Here is an 18141-nt window from a genome sequence, read left to right on the forward strand (position 1 = left end):
CAATCTGGTGGAATGATTTTTGTCACATTTTTGGCGAAAAACTCACCTAAAACCAATGCAGTGTAAGAGGGCGTATTATCGTGATGCAAAAACCAAGGGATTTTATTGACTTGTTGCTTATCAGTTGTTGTGGATGGTGGCCTGGGACGCTCTTCGTCTTCAATTCGTCTGCCTTTGAACATTTTGTACCAATCAAATGTTATTGTTTTTGATAGAGCTGCGTTTCCGTTAGCCTTCTGGAACATTATCAACGTTTCCGCAGCGGTTATTTCAAACCAGAAGACAAAATTTAATCGCACTTCTTTGTTGAATAATGTCAGATATTATAAAAATTGAAAAACTCACATTTTGTGTGATGCAAAACCAAGTAACTCAAATACTAATGACATTTATGACATGATATTTGATACGGATGTCTGTAACAGTGCTCTCAACACAAGAAAAAATATTTCTGCGAAAATATTTACCCACGTAATTTAAATAAACAGTTCCCGGGCACTTTTTGGACATAGATGGATGTACCGAAGCGACCCAGAATCTCGAAAGGAATCTTAAACTTAATCCACGAGCTTAATCCATAATGCTTTTTAGAGGTGCCTCTGCAGAAGGTCTTAAGTTGTTCTATACTACTCCGGTGTTTACCTTACGAATTAGGAAAACTGCAGGAAAACCTAATTCGGAGTAGCCGGCAGAATGCTCGAAATTGGCCTCTGCCACAGATGAAAAATTCACCTCAACCAAGGTTCGAACACCCGACCTCCAGATTTATAGCTCAACGCTCTACCATAAAGCCGGTTTCTTTAAGTTGCTAAAGAACGTTTTGAAGATATTCATTCTAATTATAACTCGAGTTATAACTATTCTGAGAGGTGGTTTTTAGGGGAGAAACTGTTTAATAAATCGTGAATTATTTAAAAATGATTTTATAATATTGATTACTCGAATCTACAATTCTAAAATTATTTTCGAATAGGGGTAGGTACTTTTCACCCCAAAAAAGAAAAAGCAACTCTCGACACAGGGTCAACATTGAAGTTATTATGTAAACCAACGTTTCTGATTTCTGATGAATCGCTTTCATTTCTCTGTTTGCGACAAAATTATGCAATACCTACCAAGAGCCGCTCCTTGGAAAGATCAAGATTTGAGCACATAATTGCTCCGATTAGCAGTGGCCTAGCGTAGCTCGTTGGCGCCCGGGAGGCGATCAAGGTTTGCCGCCCTATATTTTAGGAGCTGGTGCATTGGGTTCCCTATCGTTTATTAAAAAAAGAGGTCAAATTTCTTATGGATTTGAGTACTTTTAGAGCGAGCGATTGTTTAGGGAAGAAGAGGGGTTCATCTCTTGACATTATATCTCTAAGCTTTCGTTTGATACCTATATGATCCATGTAGCAGATGAACAACACACACTACAATAAAGACAGAGAGGCTTAACAGCGTATTTTTTCAATTTTTTCTTTGTAATGCGGTAAAAAGGATATATCTAACACTGTTTCTGAAGTCGAATCTAGAAACGCAAGAATTTCAAAGACGATAATGATATTTGAATTACTTGATAGACATTGTTTAAAAGCTGGGGGTAATGACAACAGACGTTTAAACTTTTGTATGTATACTCTCTTCGCCTCAGTTTTTGTCAGATAAGGCATCTTCAAGCCCGTCGATGGTCATCGTCGTTGCTTACGAAATCAAAATTTAAATGTATTTTCGCAAGATTTTTTTCTATCGTTTCCTATAGGTACTACTTTTAGCTATTTTCAAAAGCGGCCTGGGATATTATTGGTAGGTATGACGCTGCTGCCAGCCTGCCACTACTAAAGTGGCGCCCGGGGCGGACCACCCCTCCTACGCTACGCCGCTGCCGATCAGTAAAACGCATACTGTAAAACCATTGATGCGAAAACCTATGTTTTGGGTCTTAAAACGATCGAAAAGTGTAACAGTACTATTTCATTATGAAGTACCTAACTAGAGTCTAGAACATCTCAAACGGCGGCGTGGCTATAGTCGTAGCATTGAACAGCGTGATTTCTAATTTTCAAGCTAATAGTAACACTTTTTACATTTTTAAATTGAAGTATGAGCTCTAATTTTGAAGATGTGAGGGGAAGTCGAAACAAATTCAATGAAAGTAGGTATATGCTAAATGAAAATCACGTAAAATTATACTCAACTTGCCACCGAGAAAAGTTCTTGGCGCCAACACCACTTTCCCTATCTATAAAAACCCGCACCCTCCAAATTCACTACCTTTTCATCCCTAAACAATCCTCATTCAATCACTCCTCTAATCAACTTGATTGGTAAATCTAAATAATTAGAATTACTTAAGCTCAAGATCCACACCCAAAAACTTATTTTTTAAGATAACGTTTAACATTGTGGTTGTATTTGTAGACAAGAAAATTGAAATGTATATTTAAAAATGTAAAAGTGTTATTTACAAAAATTACAGTTATGTCTACACTTTTGGTAACGGCCCTTTTGTTTATGTTGAAAAGGAGTAGTAGGTAGGTAGTTGATAATTTAAAAAGCCGTACTTCAAGTCTGCTATAGGTAAATCAGCATATTTTTTTCTTAACTGAACAGGTAGTTTTACCTGACAAGTGAGTCAGAATAGGTAACCTCAGCAGGTCGAATAAGCGACCGTAGCTTGGCGAGGGGGCCAAAGGAGGCAGGGGCCTACACAACGGTTCACACCGACTGGTGGGGCCCCAGCGGTCATCAGTCTTAGTTCGGACTTTGATGGTTAAACACGTGGAGCTGTCAATGCCAAGTTGATTTTTACGATTGCAGTTTTTATTTACTCGTAACCTTTTAAAGTGACAGTGAAGTGGGATACTTTTTAGCGATGGATTAATTGTTTTAAGTGTCGCCGCTTTTCTTGGATTACTATAAAAGACTGTGCGAATATACGACTTGATTGAAAATGCCGAAAATATTTTTAATCAAAAATCGACTCCATCAGCAACAGCTGCGGCTTTTGGAGTCTCAAAATGCAGCAACGACCAAATCCGGAGATATTCTTTACAGTGGAGGAGAGCCGCAGCCACTATCTCTCATCGTTCATAAGAAAGAAGGTAAGACCAATAAAAATGCCGGGAGACTTCAACGCTAGGTCGAGAAAATAACTCGCTTCGATAGAATCTTTAAATGCACGAATGACGCATTTTTAATGGATCAGAACGTCATCTAAAAGAACCGGTTAAATTTCTTCTTATCACACTTCCTTTATTTTAATGCATTTCTGGAATACCTCGAATCTTTACTGTTATTCATCGCTGTGAAAAACCATTCAAATTCGTAACCTTAAATTACCGTTTTTACTATTATTAAGTATTATAAATTTATACAGCAGCTGCTAACGTAACCTTGCACCGCAAAAGTAGAAATGACACTGACTAGTGACTACAGTATCGTGTACCTTTCGTAATTAATTATAGACGTTAAGTACGTTCAAATTATAAATGCTAGTTGGGAAGACTTCCTGTATATTTTATTACACATGCAGCTGAAAGTCCGCACCGCACGTTGAAGTCTCCACTTAAAATTTCGCATTAATTTTTTGCGAGTCCGAAAACGGAGCAAAACCTTGGAGTAGCCGTTTTTTGTATTCGAAATCAGTGTAGCTATGAACCATTACATTGCTCAAGGCCAATTGAACAAGTAATTCAAAAAGAACAATGCTCTATTATACTCGCGAACAACATTACCTGGAAGCCTGGAACTAAAAAACAAGACTTCGCATGTTGTTTTGACAAAGCTCGCGAAGTTGGTGCAAGAATCCTCGAACGACGACGTGCGTGTCGTATGTTACAAAAGCTCAAGGTTGAATTCATTAGACGCCGCTGCTCGGTCTTTTATAATGACCGTTCGTAAACGTACAACCTACCACCTGAATAACGTAACTGTAATGTGATGTCATGGTCTGTAAAACTGGTATTTGGGGTGGATGGAATTTTTCAGGAAACGTATTGCATAATAATTCCCCGAAGACCCGACGATGTTTGTTGCACCCACCCATCTTTACACACAATTTAGGGTTATTGTAATTTCGTTTGGTTCAATATCCGAAAATTACCTTTTTAAAGTGGTAAATAGGCACCGTGTGAGTTGTAGGTAGTCAACGACAAAAAAAGTTGTCATTGTTCTACTGGTATTACTCATTAATTAATGCCATAGGTAATTATGACAGTTTATTTGATTCCTATTTGATTCTCTCAGTCCTCACGAAAACGCTGAATGCAGCAGGTGCATTTTTAATTAAGAGGGTGGAATAATTAACTGCAGCTAATGCCATAATCGAAAACGTTATTTTTACTGACATTAGTCTTCGGATAGAAGTTCTTCGGCTTTATCTGCCCCTTTACGACCGACCACTGCATTCTCCTAAAATTGTTTGCCGTCAGAAAAGTATGTGGAGCATCTGTACTTGCCAATCTACTATTTTTACAAGAAATTGGGATAGCTTCAATCCACTAACTCATGAGTAGATACAAAATGGCGACTAATATAGTGCACATTTCAATTCATTTCACATAAATTTCTTTCTCCCCAACTTTTGCTGAAGAACTTTACGATTAGATACACTAATTATGATTGATTGGTAGCATTCAAACCAAGAGAAATTCGCGCCCAATTGAATTGCATCTGCGCAAGGCTCTTTGGATGCTAAACAATATTTGTCTTGGCTACGATGTATTGACAGCTCTACGTCCATTTTCACCACGAAACAGGTCAAAACTCGTCAGTAATAAATATGAGCTGTTACGAAACGATCTAACTTTGTTAGGTCCTTTTCTTTCGCTTATAATTTCTACCTTGATTTCAACGATTTCTACAATGATTGGAGTTTAGCTGTAATTAATATTTTCATTTTCTCGCACTTTGCGTTGCGTCATTTTCTTGTGAATGACTTATATTAGATTCGTGAAGTGAATCACGGAGAATCGTCCGTATGAATAAAAGTAAGCAAATGCTTATACTTACAAAATTCAAAGTAAATACCTACTCGTAAGTGCTCCTTCGCACTGGGCGACTTAGCAGCGCTTCTAAGCAGAAGGACAGGACGCAGTGCAGCGCTGCTAAACCATGCTAAACAGACCAGTATGAAGGGGCAGTTACGAGTATTTACTTTGAATTTTGCAAGTATAAGCATTTGCTTACTTTTATTCATACGGGCCATTGTTCTGAAATATTTCGTTATAAATTGCCGGTTTTATGTAGAACCATTTTTTGTAATTATTGACGCACCATCTCAGTTCAAATTGAATTTGAATTTGTTGTTGATTCCTTCTACTTTGTAATTTGTGGTTTAGTTTAGTACTGAAAATTGTACGGAAGTTCCAACTGAAAATACGAGGGAAAATGAAAAACTAAATTGAAATACATCTACGGTATAATTGTAATTGAACCGTCCATCTTCAAAATCGTTCAAAATGCGTCACTTATTATTCTATCAGAAATTCAGATGAAGTTGTTAGGTTTAAGCATTGAATAAAAACACTGTTTTATTTAATGGTTTAAGCAAATTCTAATGAATGTGAATAAAAACAATTTTCAGTTATCACTTCGAAGTTCTACGTGATAAAAATTCATGTTTTTTAGTAGTTTTACTTATACTATTTTGCAATATCCGTTTATTAGATTGATTGTATCACTGTGACTTTCTCGAAAATGAGTTTTAAAGAGTCACAGAGAATATCTTTTTTTGGAGCAAATAGTTTATAGATAACATCTTCTGTACCTATGATTTTTAGAGCGTTTTTGATTCTCAAAAAGGAGCTTATTGTTTCACTAACCGTCGGCTGTTCGGACGCCTTTATTAATCGATCGAGATCTCGGCAACGAACTATCATGAAATTTCGGGTTTTCCCTATCATATTCTTACTATCGTGTTATTCGTGCATCACTTAGTCTGAAACTGCTGAAATCCATTCCTGAACTAGATATTTTATGCATTTCCTTTAAATGTGTTCAAATAAGGAAATAGAATATCCGAGAGAATATCGTAGTGTGTGTATGAATATCAGATTTTTCGTTTAATAAAATAATTATCCGGTCTTAATCGTTAGCAAGTCATGGGCCACATGGTTAATTTCAACTAAACTGAGTACCTACTCTGAATAGAGACTACAGTAATATTTACATAATTCGTTGTTAAATGTTAAAATGTCATCGCCGTCAAACCAAATTTTCAAATTAAAAAATCGAAGGGTCGAGAGAACGTTGCCGATTGAAATTTGCTGGACAGGCATATTTGGATCACGAAGGTCTGTTTAAGCACATAGTAAATGAAACACCTGTCGAGGTAACTTCAATTTACGTCGACTCAGTATATGCATCAATTCCGACTAAGTTGAAGCGGTGAAAGAAGCTAGGAAACCTGGAAGGAAACATTAATAAAAAAAACAGCCGATTTATGGACAAATCTGTGTACGAATATAATGGTTTGATGCAGGGAATCCGCTCTGTATCGACAATTTAATCCGATTCGCTTTATGAATTGTGAATCGACCGACACGCCACACAAGATTAGCGCCATTCGCTGGGCGATTCCGGATTTTTTGTTATAAACCGTCGTAATGCACGGTTTACCAGAACGTTATGATCCGATGATAATAGCCATCGAACATTCGGGCATTAAAATCACCGCTGAAGCAATGAAAACGAAAGTACTCAATGATGTGAGAGCTACTAATCTGCCTTCCCTTAGGTCTTTTTTTTAATTTCGCAAACAGCTAATAAGTCACTTAGGCCCATAACTGGACCCGAGTCTGAATCATACGGGGGCGAGTACGGGGGAGGGGGGTAATCGATTTGTTCAGAAACTGCAATCAGGAATTGCCGCTTGTGGAACTGTCATGCAGTAAAATATTCAGAATATTCTGCCTTAATTTGTACAGGTGTGTTACATAATAGGCCCGCTCTTTAAAAGTTAATGACAAGAATTATTTTACAATCCCAAATCATCATCTTCCTTGTCGACTGACAAACCCTGACTTAAACGGCGGTGCTTTCCCATTCCATCGACTTCCTGTTGAGGAGTGAGGACCATAGTTTCATCCCAGTCTTTAACACGTCCACAGGGCTCCAAAAAAGATCGAGCATATTTCACCCGACTCTGAACTGCAGAGAGTAGTTTGGGGACCCACCATGCACTAATTTGTTATAGAAAGTCAGGACGGTCACCACATCCACTGCCCTTTCTGTTGTAGGCCATATTCCAAGGATACCCGCGCCACTAGCCCCGAGATTCGCTCAATCAGAACGAGACAGTGAATTTTTCCAATTCAAACAATCTTTAATGTCCTGAGGGGAAACACCTTTTCGAGTAAGGAATTTGATCACAGCTCGGTTTTTGTGACATCTGAAATGTGTTAAACGGGTGAAAATTGTAAGAAAATAACAATTGACAAAAAGTTCATGTTTGTTTTTCTAAGGGTAATAATTAAGACTTGGAAGTTGTGAAAGTTTTGGCTGGCTGCGATCTCTGTATCTATGTCAGGTCGCGAATTTTTGGCGCGATCCTAGTACAACGACTTTGAATTCTGAGAATAATAAACCCCAATGTGTTGATCGTTTTACCGTATCGTTTGTGTGGTAGGAAGATGGCTCGATGTTATGGCACAGACAAAGTACACTCCTAGGTCCTCGATTATTTTCACCCCACAGTGCAGACTAATGTGGTAGTCTACTGCAGTGGATTACGTTTTCGAGAGTAAATCATAATCCACCTACCCTTTCGAAACATTCATAGTGTCAAAGTCAAACTGTCAAAGTCTCTTTTTCCATTGGTCAATATCTTCGGTGAACTACGAACTACCAGCGCGAACGCGGGCAAAAAAGTTTATAAATCGGCCTGTATGCTGCAAGATTCAGTGTGGTCCTAACAAATCAATGATGGTGTTTCGACAGCTGGGATGGAAATCGGTTGATAGTTAATTAGCCGAAATTATATCATTTGCAAATAGTTAGCATTGCGTATACCTCCACGTATAAGTACGTACATTTTTCTTAATATTTATGCAGGCTCTTGGTTGCTTTGTATTTTGTATGGGAGAGTTTCCTAAATTTTAAGTTATAATGTGGTTTATTACAACAGAAATTAAAACATACAGGGCAATTTGGTTTAGCAAGTTTGATGGTAAAAAAGATTAAGTGCAGTGTACAGGAATTCATGGCAATTTCTAGCAATTCCTAGATATTTTCGAGGGCATTCCCAAGGAATTCTTAATTAGTCTAAAGTCATTCTCATGGAATTTGCATTAGCTGCACTGAACATATTCTATCTTAGTATAATTTATACCCGTCGTTCTATTGCTTGTGCACCAACGAAGTTTATGGTAAAACAGAAAACTGATTTTTTCCCTTAAATATACAAACATGCTTAAAAAGTGCAGCAAATATTACTCTAGTTCTCGCTCTAACTCATAAAATGAGGGATGGGGATGGGGGCAGGGCATTTTAGAGTATTTTTAATAAACTTTGCAGGTTTTATTGAAACTTTCAAATGGAACGATATAATTATTATATGATATTATCAAATAAGATGAGAAAGTGAAAATATCAGTGAAAACCTCATTTTGATATCTGATTTCGTAAGCTGAGATATCGCGAAAATTCATCCAAGTTGGCTTTGAAACAAAAGAACACATAACAAACGATAATTACGTCGAAGTGTATGCGACGATAGCAATTCAAAATTAACACTCAATATAAGTCTTTAGATTATTAGCAACAAATAAATTATTCAAACAAGAGAAATACAGAGTTAAATAATAAAAGAAACAATAATTATAACTAACGTGTCCGTCAATGTTTAAACTGTCATTTTCGCCACACAAACGAAATCTCTGGTGAGTAGAGAGAACAGCAGGTTCAATTTCAGTCATAGATATGCTATGAATTGCATGTCTAATTCTCGCCACCGTATCTTCTCTTGCTGTTAGCCTTGTTTGAAAGACTAGGTCTTTTATCGTCCCCTACAAATAAAAGTCTAATCAAGTTACGTCGGGTGACCAATTTGCCAGAATAACGCAACACACTTAAACCGAGAAATGTGCTGGGCACCCATCGTGTTGAAAATACATTTTGCGTCCAATGTGGATTATATTCCGACCAACAATGCATGGTATGAAAATTAACATCTCACCGGTCCATAAAATTCTGGATAGCAATTGTGGGTCTTACCGTAACATGTCCAAAAGCAAATTGCAATGGTTGAGCCTTCCTTCAAAATCATATACTGTCCAAGCGAGCTGTCAAGGGTTGGTGAAGGACTACGTGATAATAATGCGTATAAAAAATTTAAAAAAAAAAGGTTTTCGCCTTAAGGCGAGTATTGCAATTTAAATTTGTGAATGTAGGTATTTTCGCCATATCTCTGCTTAGAAAACATATATCAGAATGCAGTTTCCAGCGAGGCTTTCACTGATATTTTTACTTTTTCATCTTATTTAATAATATCATATAATAATTATAAAATTCCATTTGCAATTTTCAAAAAGACTGTAAAGTTGATGTTCATGGCACATCGCGTCCTCTACCACACATCACATTTACTAAAGGAACTCTATTTATTGTAAAATTTAATTCCACGAACAGAGCTCTTTCCAATAAAACCAGTTATGTGAAAATCGGTTAATTTAAACCGAAGTTACATTTAATTCTTCAAACAGATGATCAAGATGATGCAAAATTCATGCAAAATACATGTTTGTTTGGTATATTTTAGGAAAAAAATCATATTTCTACTTGACCATGAATCGTACGCCCTCCAGCGGAACCTCCTAGAAACTTGAAAATAATTTTCAGCGTATTCTCTTGGCCTCTCTTGTTAATAACATTTTTTTCACCAAGTTGCGCAATTAAGGGTTCCATAAATATGAATGATAAAACGCATGTCGAAACTTCATTTCACATTCCTGATCTCGTTCCTGATAGCTTCTTAATTGAATTTTTTTTTACTTTTGTTTATGTTTCTTACTAATACTTATTACTAATAATTCATTTGTTGTCTATAGTCAAGCAACGTTGCTCCTCATTAATATTCGTATGTGATTTGGTAACCACTCGAAAACTTCATTTTTTAATAATTAACTATGATAAAAACTGAATTCTATGCACATATAAAGGGCCGTCCGAATTGGACACTTCATCATTTATTTTAAGAGGTAGAACCGGCGCAAACAGAATTCAGTTATATCTAATCGTTTGGCGGCTAGGAGGGCGTTTCTCGAATTTGGTCGATTTCTTTAATACCCCATAACTTTCTTATTATTGAATATAATTGATTTTGGCAAAATCTTTCATAGAGCACTTTTTATGTAAAATCCGTAGCGATATACAATTTATATACAAGGTTTTATACCACCCTAAACAACATGTTTTCATATGGGCCACCCTATATATTTTGGATTTTTTTAAGAGCGTAAAATTTCTTTAAAAAATCATATGTTATATTTACCTATATTAAATATTACTTGCAATATTGCATTTTATACCTACATTAAAATATTTGTACTGCAGACATCTAAGTCTCCATGGCGAACAAAATACGGCCAGATTGTTTAAAACGATAATTTTTTGGTTATCTGGAAATTTTTAATATTTCCAAATATTTCCAAAAATTAAAAACTATTTTAAGGACTTATTTTTTTTTAATTATTATTATTTCATTATTGGCGTTAAATGTCAATGCGACCTTCCATTTCGAAAAAAAAACGATTTTCTACAAAAACTGCTCTAGTCCTTACAAAAATTAAATTTGTTGAATAAGAACCGTTCAATCTATAACATACGTACTAAAATTTGAAGGGATTTGATTGAGTCATTTTATTTTCAAGGGAGTTTAAACTTGGCTGTGGCGCGGCAAACCTCCAAAAATGGTCACTTTGAAATGTTCTCGCACTGAAATAGTACTTATACAAATATTTTTTAGGCTCCAAATAACGTAGAATTAAACAAGCATTCATTTAATACTCGGTTCATTCAAATTGGCCCAAGGGTTATTTTTCTATTTAGCTTTAAACTCGACCGCACATACGTTTTAAGGCCGATTTATAAACTGTCACCCGCGTTCGCGCTGGCAGTTCGTAGTTCATCGACTTTGACAGTTTGACTTTGACATTAATTTGCGCGCCAAATGGGTACTCTTTTTCCATTGGTCAATATCGTCGGTGAACTACGAACTGCCAGCGCGAACGCGAGCGACAAAGTTTATAAATCTGCCTTTAATCTGACAGCAGATACCTACCATCTGATTGTTTTTTGCATTCTCGTTTAGGGGTGCATCATGTGCGAGAGGAAGAACATACCCTCGAAAATACCCAACAGCGTAGAACAGTTAATTCCATTCTCGCATGCGTTAAAGGAAAAATTAAAGAAACGCAAATTTTGAAACTTTTCGGGGCGTAGCTCCCAAACGAAACATTTTGAACCCTCCGTTTAGTTGTAAACAAGTTGTAGATCAGCATACGTCTAATGGTATTTTTGGTATTATGCAGATCAGTATTTTATTAGCAAAGTTTAAAATTACTGATCTGACAAGTAATCTAACTCAAAATAGACTTGAACCTGCACGATAGTATGGCAGAACGCTTTTAGTGAGAATTTGCTATTGTAATTATTGCTGAGATCTCAGCAAGACAGCCAGCCATAACGAATATAATAGCGTATTTTTTTTCAAAAATGCGCTAAACATTCTAGTCTTAGTCCCCTCTACCATCACCATCCTGCACTTGTTACATGCTTAGTTGATTCGCCCTGTACAGGATACAAAATAATAACATTATGGAAATGAGATGAGATATAATACAACCGGTTGAACCGGGTTGGTAGATTTTGCTATGGTTACAATTTTTGCCACAATTGTTTCTATGGTGATTTCTAGCAATCCGGTTAAAACGGTTGAATTATCGTAAATCCCCAAAATAACTGATTTAGTAAATTTTGTTTAATTAATTTAATTCTTCCGGAAAAATTTGCTTATATCTGTAAAATATTGTGTTGTAGAATATTTGAGGCACAGGGAATCGGTGCGAAATTTGTTAGATTCTTTAAGACATTCTAATTTACTTGTTCCTTGCACGAAATTATTTGGATCTTCATATGATATTGGTGTCGGAAGATTTTATAGTTGGTAGGGTCCTATTTTTCTCTTTGCGCATTAGATTCCAAATAAAAGAAAATAGATTTAGATTGATATTTCTAATTATTATCATAATAGAATCAGTTGTCTCTGAAAAAGCAAAACAAGTATGACTATCCGGTTAATTGTTAGTTTGCGATTGGCATGCATGGAATAATAAGAAAAGGGATGGTATTCTTTATTTTATCGGTGCTTACGGCAACGGTAATTATGCAAATTTAATTCATTCGCATTACGTATGTATTTATACCTCGTGATCATTTTTCTGCAGGTATCTCTTTCGTTGCGATTTATGGAAAACTACCTGGGCTTTATCGTTTGACGGCGGGAAAGGGTTCTATTCATTTTGCATGCGACTATTTTGAATATATTTCAAGTCGCAAAACCCCTTTTACGGAACAGGTTTTTCCTATTTTGTCCCAAACTTGACTTATTCGCAATTACTAGTTACGAGCTGGAGGAAGAAGCTTGTGTGTTGTTTATGTGCAAGAAAATTTTGTGGGGTTGATTTCTTTTGCGTATTCGTTGGGGTTGACTTGAATTTAGTGAATTCCGTGAAGCCTTAAAATTTCAAATGGTAAGTCATAAAAGCATAAACTTCATCCATCATATTCTCTCTCAAACCCCTTGCACAATGTTATTGCAGAATGCATCAATACACTGCCAAATGGATTCGTTTCAGCCTTGGCCCTTTATAAATAATGCAGGTATACGTGAGTGCAGCTTGGCATGCAATTTCCTGATCGCATCCCCTTTAAACTTTCACTTTCAGTTCCCATTACAATTTAAAAAACACCTAGAGCGTGAAGTAATCAGGGCCAATCCCTTTGTTGTTGGTCAAATTAACAAACTGTGAAGGTTATATGACTTACAAGAACAAGCACGAAATCTAATAGTCCGATTGTGTCTGCACGCGGTATAATTTCTAATAACGTCAATTTGTGAAGGCGCACGTGTGAAATAACATTGATATTGACCCTCAAACTAGTTAATTTTTGACCCACTGCGCGCGGTGAAAGTTGATGGGAGTACTTTCTATATTATGTTGTATTACGATAATACAGTGATGCAATAGAATTAAGCCACAGCCTTGAACTCGCCACTTACCCTTGCCTTGTCGGAAATCTTCCACAGAATTTGTGTCAACCTTTCTCTACCTACTGCAGTTAGGCCCCTCATTTGCAAGACAGCATAAAAGGTTGCAAATTAAAACGATGACAGTTAAGTCAAACTGGCGACTTAAGTTTTACAGCCTTTTTTTCTCCAAAAATAACTATTTACGGTCCATTGGAGTTGATTGAAGCCGCTGTCGTCACGTGACAGCTGCACTTTTATGATGGGCCAAAAATTTCTGCTCCAGGTCAACGTTCTAAACCCAAAGCGGCCCGTTGTATCTCTCTGTCTTCTAAAATTATGGAAATGTATGTTGCTGATATTCAAATTAACATAGTCAACAAATTCAAAAACTTGTTATTGTTTATAAAGTCAAATCCAGAGGTCACCAAACTGTTTATTACAGACTTGATTAATGCAAAGTGTGTGAATAAGTGGAGAAAGAATGAAATATTTATAAATGTGATTTGCGTTATACGATCGTTATACGTAAGTAGGTGCATTTAAACATAAAAATCCATTTTGGCACTTAACTTCTGACCAATTCTGATCTTGCTATTCGATATCTGAGTCAATTTATATTGGCTGCGGATTGTATAATATGTTATTCTCAATAACCAGAACGCGTTGTGGGTACTGCAGTTTAGAGTTTAGTTTTCCGACGAATGGGTAAAACAATTATAACCAAAACGCGTGCTGGACATATCTTCACCCACAATTCGAAGCCAAATCCCATGTGCTCCTATTTTGCGTTGTGGGTATTTTCGTTTGTACAAGCCACATTGCTTATTAAATAATATTATTGAGTGTTATAATGTTTATTTACATAAGAGTAGAATGTTGTTTCTTGAACAAAAGTTGGATTTTCCATTTATTTGTTACAAGCGTTATGGCTGATTCGTACTACACGCAACGCGAATTAAACAAACCAAGATAGGTATACTCCCACAATGCGAAATAACGTGAGTATTGGCTTTGCGTGGTGGATGAAGAAATATACCCACAATCTTATCCATTCATCGGAAACTAATCTCTAATCGCATTCTGGGTAAATTCCAGTGCTCACAACGCGTTATGGGTGTAAATTTCGGACATTGTCCGATTTCGGCTATTGAGAATAACATCTACATAGAACTTTCCAATTTCTCAGTTCGTGCCCTTGACGTGTACCGTATGCATGAGAACAAAATATAAGGCGTGAAAAATGTCCTGAATTGAATTGAAATCACTCATTTATGGCCGATGGCCTTATACCGTTGAATGAAGGATTAGTTAATTACTCAATGCTTATATTTTAACCCTCGCTTTAACCCATATAATTCCGGTTCGGCTTGACCTACCTGCGGCCTGCAGCACAATCGTCCCTGACTTGTAAAGTTGTAAGAGATAGGGAATGACAGGCAGACAAGGAACAAAGATGATCTTTGCAAGGAACCATGCACGATCTGGAAACCTATTCTCGCAGGAAATAGAACCGTTTTGTTTGCATACATGTATTTTATAGTGATATTCATGTAGAAGTAGACATAGGGATTTCCCATGTCTACTTTTACATGATAAAACGTCTCCTGAAAGACGCCTAATTTTATGCAACCAAAATATCTTCTTGAAACAAATAAAGATCTGGCTGTCATATTAATTATTCATTTGAATATTGTTGCTTTAGCTTCACAGAAAATAAATTTAAGCTCCTTAGCTGTTCTCGGCACTATACCAATTGGAAATATTAACTTTTTCTTTATTTGAATACATCGCACACGAAATTAGAGTAGGGAAGTCAAAGCGATAATATTCAAATTAATTAATATGACAGGCAGATCATTTGTTGTAGGTAGTTACTTTGGTTGCATAAAGTTAGGCGTCCTTTAGAAGACTTTTTGTCATGTAAAAGTAGACATAGGAAATCCCTATGTCTATTTCTACATGAATATCACTGTAGGTATATATTTTTAGCGCATTTTTTAAGAATTAAAAAAAATGTGCTATTGTTTGCGTTTTGTCGGTCCGTATCCACTTCTGCCGTTTCGAACTACCTCTAGGGGAATGCGAGGGGGAATGGTCCTAGAGTCCTGGAATTTTTTGCAGTAGCTAGCCTATACCTTGAAGGTGCGCCAGACGGCCATCACTGTCTAAAAGGGGGAAAGTAAAACGTGCACGACAACCAATTGGTCGCATGTCTTTAGTGGTACCAAGTAACTTTATGGGGGGGGGGGCACATTTTCTACCCTTCATGGTATTCTAATGAAAGGTTTCATCGAAATAAATTGGTTTGTACAAACTATAACTTTCCCGTGCTACTCTTTTTCGAGATCAGTGAGCGACGGGGCCTGTGGGGGGGGGGGCTAGTTTTACCCTTCATGGTACTCTAATGAAAGGTCTCAACGAAAGGAATTAATTTCTACCAACCATACCCCTCCTCCTCGACCTCTTATCGTGATCGGGTATATTCCCTTATACCTCAAGAACGGATTGTCGGAAGAGGGTACTCACAAAGGGCGTATGAGACGTCTGCAAGAAATATATCCATTGGTGATATCAAAACACAAGCTATTTCGGTTAAACAAATGCGCTTTATCTGCACAAGAGTTGTGCCCAATTTATACTTGTTTGCATTAATTGGGATAAATGCAAACAAATGGTCACTTAGGAAATTGATTGTTAGCAGCAGCACGGCGCAGAATGCCTAGCTACTAAAACACAAGTTCGATGATTTCGAGTTAAACTGAAAAATTTAAAGACAAAACAGAAACATCAGGTAACAAATGAACGGTAACAATGTTGTCGAGTAAGCAGTATGCGAGGGGTTGACCACCCAGCAAATATGGTGTACAGCGTTGAGTAAATATTGTATTATTAGGTAGTTAGTATATAAATGGTTGGAAAATGTAGTACATAATTTGTAAATAGTAAATGTGGTGTACAAGATTTGGTGTAGTGGTCAACCCCTCGACAGTATGTATACGAAACCCGTTCCACAATTTTAGCTTTAGCTCATTTTGATTTCGGTTCATATCTAATACTCCAGTAAGAATAGACCAAAAAATGGTAAATAGGATAACTAAATAATGTATTACTAATTCGTTCGGAAATGTGTAGCAGAGGGTCCCCTGATCAACATATAATATGGGGTGAGGGGAGAGACCGTGGTTTTGATGGTCACATTTTGTAGTTTTTAGCGCATTTTTGCAAATTTATTTGTAAAAAGTTAGTAAAAAGTTAGCTTTTAATCTCACCTTAGCTGACTGACTGCCTGGCAGTAAATGCGAGCTCGTATAAGAACGCTTGTAAAAAGACGAGGAGTGTACGAGATGTGGGGTCGGCGACGTCTGGGCGCCATCCCCGAGCGTGTTATACCAACCTGGAGATTTTTCAGTTGTTTTCTATCTTCTACAGTTTTTCTCCGACTATTCAACTCATGTATAAAAAATCGCATAAGCCGCAGTGTAATTGTTACCTTGGCAGCGGCAAAAGTTACCTGCAACTTTTCCAGCAACAAATGCACTAGTGATTTTTTCACTTATTCATTTTCGAACCAATTATCGCATTATCCTTTCCCATATGACTAGGCGATAGACATCTGTCACTAATTGATTAGTTTGGTGAATTTCTTGTTCATTAAATTGTCCTGCCGAATTACACTCGAAATTTGTATTTAAACCGAGTAAATTTGGGTTGTTGCAATTCAAATCTGTTTCCTTTTAGCAATTGAAAATTGCTAGGCAACAGATTTTCATTACCTAACGCTACAGTGACTTTATAAAGTCACTGTACCTAACGCTATTCATTTTAAGAAGGTAGCGTTAGAAAGGATAGGGACAGTTTGACCTTCACTGTGATTGGTTAAAACACGAGTCAGTATTAACCTGAAAAATAAAACGAGTGACGAATTCTGTCTGTTAGAAGTTTCAATTACGAACTAAACTGTCGAACTGTCATTAGCTGTCGATTCAGATCCAAGCGTGATATAGTTTGATTTATATTTATATTTTTCAAATTTTGTGCCGTATTTATATTTTTCCTGTGTGTGTCGATCTTCAAACACAGCGCCATCTACTACCTTCTTACAATGAATGCAGTATTATAAACAACCCAAATTTACTCGGTAAAATACAAACCTCTTGTGCAATTATAAGTGATTGTTTTCAATTAGGTGTCGTCGGAAAAATCTTGTCAACGCGCACAACTCCCGCGTGGCGGAATATAGGTTGATAAAGTTAGCACCCCCACTTTGCCTAAATGAAGTAAAAATATGCCTATAATTTAGGACTAATTAAAGACTAATTTGTACCCACAAAATTAAAATTGGTACCCGCTTAGTTCCGTCGCAAAACCGATTCTAAAGTGGGGGTGCTAACTTGAAAGCAAGTTACCACCCCCTCCTTTCCCAATTGAAATTTTATTAGTTGCATCATAAACTATGAATTTAAGACTAATTTGAACCCAAGTTATATTTTCATTGTTTAAACATACATTACATATTTAAACAATTTGTTACTAAAGAAGCTTATTTCTCAAAATTAAAATCTAACTTGGATACAAATTAGTCTTGATTTTAAGTTAGCACCCCCACTCTAAAAATCGGTTTTCCAGCGGAACTAAGCGAGTACAAATTCTAATTTTGTGGGTACAAATTAGTCTTTAATTAGTCCTAAATTATAGGCATATTTTTACTTCATTTAGGCAAAGTGGGGGTGCTAACTTTATCGACCTGCGGAATTTTGTTTTTTTTTCCCAGAGGCGAATTGAACCACCTTCTGTACGGCGCACTTCGAGGTGTAGTAGTCGACGTTGGGCGGCCAAAAGTTTCTTAAAGCTCGAATCGCGGTTTCTCTTTCTCGTGTCGCCAATTCTAGAAGCTCGAGTTATGAGAAGTA

General features: G+C 36.7%; 1 protein-coding gene across 2 annotated transcripts in view; it reads left to right on the forward strand.

The window, feature by feature from the left end:
• Positions 1-2726: 2726 nt before the first annotated feature.
• The window catches only part of LOC116168394 (transcriptional regulator ovo), a 64196-nt gene continuing 48781 nt past the window's right edge, over positions 2727-18141 (forward strand). For both annotated transcript variants that reach the window (XM_031484201.1, XM_031484202.1), the window contains exon 1: positions 2727-3083. In XM_031484201.1, the coding sequence (XP_031340061.1) occupies positions 2933-3083 (151 nt within the window). In that variant the 5' untranslated portion in view covers positions 2727-2932. The remainder of the gene's footprint in view (positions 3084-18141) is intronic.

The sequence above is a fragment of the Photinus pyralis genome, unplaced genomic scaffold (assembly GCF_008802855.1).
Source record: "Photinus pyralis isolate 1611_PpyrPB1 unplaced genomic scaffold, Ppyr1.3 Ppyr1.4_LG4, whole genome shotgun sequence".
Taxonomy (NCBI): domain Eukaryota; kingdom Metazoa; phylum Arthropoda; class Insecta; order Coleoptera; family Lampyridae; genus Photinus; species Photinus pyralis.